Below are 9,150 nucleotides of genomic sequence, written 5' to 3'. Positions count from 1 at the left end.
GCAATATCACTTTTGTTTGGCGTTTTGTGTCAGTAAGGGCTTGGAGGAAAGATTTGATTTCCTTGGTATTCATGGTGTAGTTGTGGTGAGGATGATGGGTGTTTATGGGAGAAGGTTCAAAGGTGTGTGTTTCATGGTTAGGGATTGGTTTATATATATAGATCGTGAAGAGATCGCATTAGGCAGATAAAAGGACGGGGAAGGGGGATAGATCGGCAATCGGGAAGGTGAAGAGGTCGTCGGTAGGTTTAAACCCCATGTTTCAGTTTTGGTCCCTAATGTTTTGGGTTATAGCAAATTTGGTCAAAAGAAAAAAAATAGAACAAAAAAACAAGGGCATTTTCGTCAATATATATACACTAAAAGGAAGGTTGGGAAACGGTAACGGTCCTTAGGACTATCGGTGATACGAAAAACCTCTATAGGGACAAATGTTGTTACATTTTCAATAGTAGGCCAAAAACTATTATTCTAAGCAAACCACAAAGACCAAGACTATAATTTTCTGTATATATTTAAAGAAAGATGTATCAACCCAAAGATAGACTACAATTTCAACATTAATTCTCAATATGATTCCATGTCATTTAAAAAAAGTGCATATATTTACAAACGGGATAATGACTTAAAAGGGTAACATATTTGTGGATTTGTACATGTTTGGTCACTGAGTTTGTTTTTTTGTTCATGTTTTCCTATTGAACTGTTCAAAAAACATCCTTATTACCTGCTATCGGTGGTTTAGCCGGTTTCTGGCGAGACTCCGACGAGTATCCGGCCAAAAACACCAAAAAACTTAGATTTAGGTGTTTTTCCTCTGGAAAGTCTTCAACCCCTTCAACCAAGGTTAAACATCTTCAAGAACAACGATCAAAAAACGAGTTCATCATAAATTTCAGATTGACGTGTGTGTTTGTGTTAGATCTGAACAAATTTCAAACATAAACCCATATGGGTGTTGGATTTTCAAACTCAAGAAATCAAACCTAGAAATCAATTCTTCATTTTCATCTTTTTTTGTTCAAACTCAAGAACTCAAACCCAGAAAATAATTATTCATCTTCATCTTCTCCGATCAAAAATTCTAGATCTATCGAGATCTTCTAATGGGTTTGTTCATCGTGTTCTTGAGATCTTTATCAGGTTCATCAGGGTTGTTCATCGTGTTCTTGAGAACTTCTTCAGATTTGAATGTGTGTGTGTGTATGTATTAGATCAAAACACGAACCTATACCTACATGTGTGTATGATTTCGTTTTTTGCTAGATCTGCCACGGACGAAATCGTTTTGCTCAAGTAATCATTTCTGGTGTTTTATTCTTCAAAAAACCAAAGTTTTGCTCAAGAAATCGTTTCAGATTTGCTTAAGAACACCATGAACGGAGGTTGAAGATGATGAACAATAATTTGATGTATATTTATCTGTGTTCATCACATATCTGGTGTATGTGTTTCAGCCTCCATAAATCGAAGTATGTGTGTGTAGGTGTTCATCTTCTTTGTTTGTAGATCTTCATCGTGTTCATCTTCTTCCCAGATCTGAGATTTTGGTTTTTGGAACGATTTTCAGATCAGTTAGTGTGTTCATGATTTTGGAACAACACTCATACACTTCTCTCTTCTTTCCTTTCTGAAGTCGATTTTGGAACAACACATACTATCTTTCACTCCCTTCGAACACCATCATCTGAAAATCATAAACCCAAGAACTTGATTTTAATGGTGGCTTGGAGGTTAAAGACGATGAATAGTGATTTGATGTGTATGTATGTGTGTTTATATATTTATTTTTGTATGTGTTCTTGAATCTGGAATATATTTGATGTGTTAATCTTTGTTTTATAAAAAGATTATGTTTCGCCGGAAAAATCATGAACATCGGAGCCTCGCCGGAGAAAATGACCGGAGACTCGCCGGAAACCGGTTAAACCTATGATTGCAGGTCATAAGGATGTTTTTTGAACAGTTCAACAAGTTCAATGGTAAACATGGACAAAAAAAAACTCGGTGACTAAATATGTACATATCAAAAAATATGTTACCCTTTTAAGTTATTATCCCTTTACAAACAAAAGATTCTAATAAAGAAAGGGATATCTACCTTGAACCTGTGAAATTGACTCTTGATATGTGAGCAGTAGAATTGACGTCTGTAAAAGGGGAATGGGGATTTTTGAATTAATTGTATGGAATGCCACGTAGATCAAGATTCAAGATTCAAGACTCAGATTAAAAGAGAAAAAGCAGTTGCAGTCAGACATTACACACAGAGTTTTACTTGTACACACACTGGTCCGTATAAGCATGGGCTTGATAACAAATTTTCTTCACTTTCGAAATGGGAGTTTGCTCAAGTGTTAGCCTTTAAAAAGCAACAACAGAATTCAATGCTAGTTGCTATTTTAATGGTACCTTACTGCTAAAATCTGAAGTGCCTTGTCACTATCATACTCATGTTTTATTTCGTGTTAAAATATTCCACAAAACACTTCTTTAATTTTTAACAGTTCATTTATAAAACCCAATGAAATTTTAATCCTCTAATCTTGTTCGTATGATATAAGAAATTAATCGTTTTTTATTACCATAAACGACTAACCGACCCTTTTTTAACACCTTGAAGGCTTGAATATGTGTTTGTTTGAGTACCGAGTACCGACCCTCTTTATACGTATGAATCTTTCTTCATGAGCAAATGACTATAACACCAAATGCATGTTATCAAGTGAGTTCTTCGATTTTTTTTTTTTTTTTTTTTTTTTGAAACGGCAAATAATTTAAATATCTCCTCTGCCTGGGATTGAACCCAGAACCTCCTAGTTAGTTGTTAGATTAGAAACTTCCTTGTTAGTCAAGTGGGCTAGCCCCAACTTGTAGTTCTTACGAGCCATTAGTATATATCTCACTAAGAGTTGGGTTAATGTGGATTTTTGGTCTACTGTTTTGGACATGCATGTGACATTATGACTATGGACATTAATTAGTACTTACTAAATACATTTGTTCATTGCCTTTTGGCTTAACATGTGCGTTATGAGAATAATGATTCTCAAATTTGGTGGCTATCTTTTTCACGTTTTTGGCAGTGAGTATATATAGTAAACACCCTTCTTTGAGAAGGCAATAAGTTTAACATCTAAGCATTTAGTTATTTGTGAGTCATTTGGTTTAGTAAATCTATAACTTTGAGTTGGTGTACTACATCGATTCTCTCTTACATGCTTTTTAGCATTCGAATCCTCTCGCATTAATTTGACGTGTCAGCAATATGATATACAATAACAATAGGACTCGGTTTTCAAGAAAATAGCTAGTTAAAGGGAATGTAGAGACATTTTTTTTACCTTCAGTTAAGGCGTAAGTCATAGTCAAGGGTAGCAAGTAGCAAATTAAAGTTGTTACATTTATGAAGCTACTTTAGCCAAGAACATGTAAAGATAATTTTGGTATCATATGGGATGACACAATGAACGTCTCAAACATTTTTTGCACAAAATTTCCGTCATTAAAAAGGGTATAGTTCCCCAATTCATATGACATCACTAATGATACTATGACCATATCATTATGATATCTAATATAACGAGCAACTATACACGCTTAAACAAATTCCCCCTTTAAATTCCTATTTATATTTTAACAAACCGGTCCACTTCTACAAACTGAGTTTAAAAGCGGCATTAAGTTTTAAAACCGTAAAATAAGCCGAAAGATATTATAGAACCTTGAAAGGAAAATAATCCAATCTTTCTTGCTGTTCAAAAAAAAATTCCAAGGTTTCTTGAGCATTTTTGGTATGTACGATATGGGTGTGTTGATGAAGTTTAGAGTAAAGTTTATATTAAAATTAACATCAACGCAGATTAACATCAACAACCACATATATAAGAGAACTTGAATCACATGATAGTAGTACATTGCAACTTACAAATTACAATCTCATCAATTAATCAAAGCAAAATATAGATGTATATATCACTAGAATTAAGCTACTATATATGCCCTAGGGTTTCCAAGAAACCCTGATTTTCAGTCCATCTTGTTTCATTCTGATCATGTCGCATGCAAAGTTTACTTATACATTGTGCATCGTATGCTAATCTTTCAATCACTAGCGATGCACAATGCACATGGCTTTCGTGCAAAGAAGTGAAAAAGAAGAAAGCTTAGAATAGAAAGATAAGAAAACAAGGTAAATCACAAGATATGGGTGGTGGTAGTAGAAGAAGAAGTGAAGCCACTAAGATGAGTTGTACCCCATGCAACATTGCTGGTACTCATAAACTGCTCGTTTCCTGAAATACCCAGAAAGTTTCTTGACAAATTCAACGCTTGATGTTGTTCTTGTTGATGATGATTTTCATCCATCTTCATTCCTCCAACTTGTCCACTGTAGTTCGATGGACCTTCGCCATACATCCCACCGTTAGCAGCCTCCAAAAACGGAAAGTGAGCAAATTTGCTAGTAGGGTAATTACTATCATGACCAAGATTGATCAAATCAGTTCCATTTCCAACCCCAAATGTTAACCCAAGATCCCCACCTGTATAGTGATGCAAGGGGGGCAAAATTGGAAACTGAGATGGTCGAGTATTATGCCCTAATATATCTGTGGTGCAGCTATAATTAGGAGAAATCGGAGTATTGCTAGTTGAGCTTGTAGTAGCTGCTGGGGACTTTGACCTAGAACCCCTTGATGCCTTGCTACTTTTCTTGTTTCTCCGACAACCACCACCCACTGGCACGTTCCTCAAGGCGCCACCTCTAGTCCAGTACCGCCGGCAAGTTTTGCAAAAGTGACGGGGCTGTGACAGACTGTAGTTGTTGAAGTAGCAGAACTTGGTATTAGTTGATTCACATCTAGGGCATTTCATTGCCATCTCCGGCTGTGGAAGCTTCGCCATCCTTCCACGCTCCGACGTCTGTAAAGATCTTCCATCCCCACTGCTCCCCAGCGGTTGAGGTGGTGACAACAGTGATGGAGGAAGCTGATGAGAAATCTCATGATCACCACCAACTTCAACACCTCCAGCTGGTTGCTGAAAAAGCAAGAAGATTAAACTGTAGGAATATACTACTACAAATTAATAAAGTAGAAACAACACAAGGAATATATGAAATCATTATATATTTTTTTTAATATAAATAATCAACTTTTTTTTCTTTTGTGTTTTAAAATGTATATGAAATTGAAGAAAAATCATTCGTTACCTGTTGATGCCAATTAGAAGGATCTAGATAACAAGGAAGTGAGGAGAAAACCATATCCAAATTCCAATGGGCGTTCTCTAATTGAAAGCTCTCTCTTTTTTTTTCTTTTGTAAAAGTTTGATGAGGCTGGGTATGGTGGAGAATCACATCAATAATAAGAGACTTTCACGGAGAGAGATAGGAGCCTGGAAAGATAAAGGAAGGGAGAAGAGAGAAGGGTGTGTTGTGTTTATTTTATTTCTGTTCCATACCCCTAGCCCACACTCTCTTTTTGTCTTCCTTGTATATTTCTAGGGTTTCCTTTTTCTTAATTCCTAAGCTTACAGTGACCAAGATTTGTGTACTACAGTTCTTATTTTAAAATAACAAGTTTTGAGTTAAAATTGAACATCCGTATTCGTCTTTTTTAATATTTATATTGATTGAATATTTGGAAACAATGATGGATTTGTAGTGACGATTTCATCTCATGATGGAAATATGAGCTTGGATCATGCATTTGTTGATTTATGCGACATTAGTGCATCTATAGACACAAGTGTTTTCTTTATATATACTTTAAAATTGTTTTATTGCTAAATACATTCTAAATATTCAATGCGTAATCTAATACACAATAAAAAAAGTTACCTTTAGCGACGACAAATAAAGTCGCAATTGGTGCCTCAAATCGTCGCTAATACCTTCAGCGATGACATGTCGTCGCAAAAAGATCGTCGCTATTAACTCGCAGCTAATACTCAAAAATCGACACCATTAGTGTCGTCTCTAATAGTGGGCGTCGCTAAAATCCCTAGTCGTCGCTATAGTTAATGTATATTTGTTGTATTGTAGTTTGTCAAGCTCGTATTCTTTGTAATTGGCTCATGTCTCTGTATTATGTTATATATAGTGATTTAATGAGAAGGATTATTTCATTGTTAAGTTTATTCGTGATAATCTTTGTTCTATAGAATTTGATGCTTATTGTTTTTCTATGAATGATTTTCAAACCAAGCAAATTCTTCTCTGATGTGACAGCTCTGGTGACTTTTACCATGTCACGTTACTTACCCATCAAGCTCTAGTCTCTCCTAATTCTACCATTTGGCAACGGCTTGGACACCCCGATCAAGAAGCTTTTAATCAACTATCTACGCAAAATTTAATTCCTTGCAAATACATTGAAAATTCTACTTTATGTTAGTCTTGCCAGTTACACAAGCATGTTAGGCTTCCTTTTACATTGTCAAATTTTATTGCTATTTATGCTTTTGAAATTGTTCATTCTGATGTTTGGACATCTCCGGTTCTTAGCAATTTTGGTTTTAAGTATTATGTTTTATTTCTTGACCAATTTTCTCATTATATTTGGGTGCTTCCTATCAAACATATATATGATGTGTTTGAAAATTTTGTTCAATTTAGATCACATGTTAGAAATCAATTTCGATGTGATATTATATATTTTCAATGTGAAAATGGAGGTGAGTATAATAATACTCAACTTTATAATTTTTGTACCACCAATGACATCCAAATGTGTTGTTCTTGTCCCTACACTTCCCAACAAAATAGGAGGTTTGAAAATACGATTCGTACAATCAACAACATTATCCGCAATCTTCTCTTTCAAGCTCGTCTCCCTCCTACATATTCGACCAAGGTTCTTTTCATGGTTGTTCACGTTTTCAACATCACTCCTTCCACCACCATCAAACATATGTCTCCTTAATAAATACTCTACAATAAAGCTCCTTCATATTCTCACCTCCGAGTCTTCGGTTTCTATGCTTTAGAAATGGTTAAGAATTAATTTAGAATTAATTGGAAAGTAATTTTGGATTAATTAGAATTAGGTGCAAGGGGTGAATTTCCATAAGCAAGATATTGAAATCTCTTCCTCCCACCTCTCTCCAAATCATTCCTAGGGGTTCTAAGGTATTGGGTAAGAGCCAGTAGAGGCATCCACACTATTAGTGTTAGCTTTCCAAGGAACACTTGAAGATCAAAGCTTGAGTATTTTCGATACTCAAAGGTATGTATTCTAATCTTTGTGATTTTCGATAATACATAGGTTAGATTAGTTTTTCACAGTATGTTGCTATAATGAGAAAATGCTATAGATCTATAGGTTGCATATGCGAAAATTGTTTTATGATTCCGCTGCGTAAATCTTTTTATTTGTAACCTACAAAACCCATCATTGTCAAACACTAGTCTTAAGAATTTATTTTTCATAAATGAATTAATATTCAAATTAATACAACTAGATTGGTTGTCTAAATAATAAATAACTCGGCAATAGATAAAAAAAATCAAAACTTAACACATAAATATTTTGATCAAACAAACATAATATATTAAAGAAAATCAATATTCGAACAATAAAATAACACCAGATTGTTAGGTTACATTTAATCTACTGTAAACATTAGGGTTTTACCCCATAGTCAAAAGACAGAAATAGAAAAACATAAGAAATAATTTACAAAACACGATCATTAAGAAAACCGATTCGTCATAATAACACTCCTAGCTTTGATTCTTCAAATCTGCTCCAAATTGCTTCTCTACCTTCAAAATCAACGCAAAATGTTTTTTAGACGATTGGAACACCTTCTGACCTCTTAGGAGAAGTTCCCAAGGATTGCACACCGAATTGGGCTTGTAAAATCATCTATTTATAGTGTTTTAGGTCGGCGTAACTTTGTGACGTGATAAATAAGGATTCCTGATGCTAAGTGTAAACTACATTTGAGTCAGTCATGATCTTTTCATTTTCGATATCATGTTTATGAAGTGTCTGAATTTTTTGTAGGGCACAGTGCTTCCCGGGCTATTTTCTGGCGTTTTTACATTTATTTTCCTTCTCAGCTCTAGATCAGTTCTAAATTGTTCCTTTTGCTCCATGTCATGATTTTTCCTATATTTATTCAATTCAAAGCATTTTAAATATCTTTTATCTTTAACTATATAAATTAAGCCCTAAATACTAAAATAATTATGTTGGATTTTCTATACATCAAATACACTTAAACTAGGTAGAAGAAACAATCAAACTATGATATATCTAAGTGTACATGCAAATTATGGATCTATGGCTTCATACTAATTACAGCTACCCCATGGAAACATAATACAAAGGAAGAATAGCATACCTTTTATGTAGCTCTTGATCTCCATGCTTGAGATCTTGTCCTACTTAAATTTGCATGGATGAGATGACCCAAAGCAGAATCCCTCTAATGGTATCACACCCAATGACACAAAAAGAGTGGAATAAAAATAACTAAGAGAATGGTCAATTTTACAAACCCTAAGAGGGTTAGAAATCGTCCCTATGGTGGGGAGGGGAGAAGGGTTAGCAAAACTTCAAGCCAAGGTGCAAGGAAGAATAAGATACTTGAGGCCCTATTATATCCTTAGATTCCTTCCTAGGTTTTGTACTCCATATCATGTGGGATAAGGAGCCAAAAACGAAATCCCCTCTTATCCAATAGGGATTTCATACAAACTTTAATCCCATAAGGGTTCTAGAACATTCCTCATTAACCAGGTATTGATTAATGAATATTTAACCCTTTAACTAATGAAACTATTAATTAATTCCCGAAATATATTTTCAATTAGTTTCTAATTGCTTATTAATCATAATAATTAATAAACTAATTTCTCCTTTATTTATTCTACTCAATTTGGGTCTTGGGGGAAACCTAAAAGGATCCTATATTATTAGAAATATTATCAATAGTTAATGACCTTGGACACTCTTTCTAACAGTCTCCCACTTGGACAAGTCTTCAACTATACGAGTTATAATACTTCTTCAATAATCAATAGAGAGTTAGTCATCCAATGCAACTATCGAATTCTTATATAATCAGAATTTAGCCCTTAGATAAGTGATCAACGTTTCCTTCGTTCTATGATATCTGTATGAATTTGAGACATGGATA

The 9,150-nt window shown here is 34.5% G+C and overlaps 1 protein-coding gene across 1 annotated transcript; it reads right to left on the bottom strand.

The window, feature by feature from the left end:
- Positions 1–3,913: 3,913 nt before the first annotated feature.
- LOC145128815 (dof zinc finger protein DOF3.6-like) lies at positions 3,914–5,453 on the bottom strand. The gene is made up of 2 exons (XM_079063613.1): positions 5,213–5,453; positions 3,914–5,040 (listed from the first exon to the last, which is right to left on the bottom strand). The coding sequence occupies exons 1-2, from the start codon at positions 5,264–5,266 to the stop codon at positions 4,198–4,200; spliced, it is 897 nt and encodes a 298-aa protein (XP_078919739.1). The 5' UTR covers positions 5,267–5,453; the 3' UTR covers positions 3,914–4,197.
- Between the last annotated feature and the right edge of the window lie 3,697 nt (positions 5,454–9,150).

This window comes from Lactuca virosa, chromosome 8 (genome assembly GCF_052849685.1).
Source record: "Lactuca virosa cultivar CGN04683 chromosome 8, Lactuca_virosa_CGN04683_v6, whole genome shotgun sequence".
NCBI lineage: Eukaryota > Viridiplantae > Streptophyta > Magnoliopsida > Asterales > Asteraceae > Lactuca > Lactuca virosa.
Note: the sequence above shows the minus strand (reverse complement) of the source record. Positions and strands in the feature narration are given on the sequence as shown.

Bases quoted from the DNA above. Each gene is read 5' to 3' on its own strand.
- LOC145128815 (XM_079063613.1), bottom strand. From the start codon at position 5,266: ATGGTTTTCTCCTCACTTCCTTGTTATCTAGATCCTTCTAATTGGCAT. The intron at 5,041-5,212 runs GTAACGAATGAT...TTGCTTTTTCAG, and splicing joins CTTCTAATTGGCATCAACAG to CAACCAGCTGGAGGTGTTGA.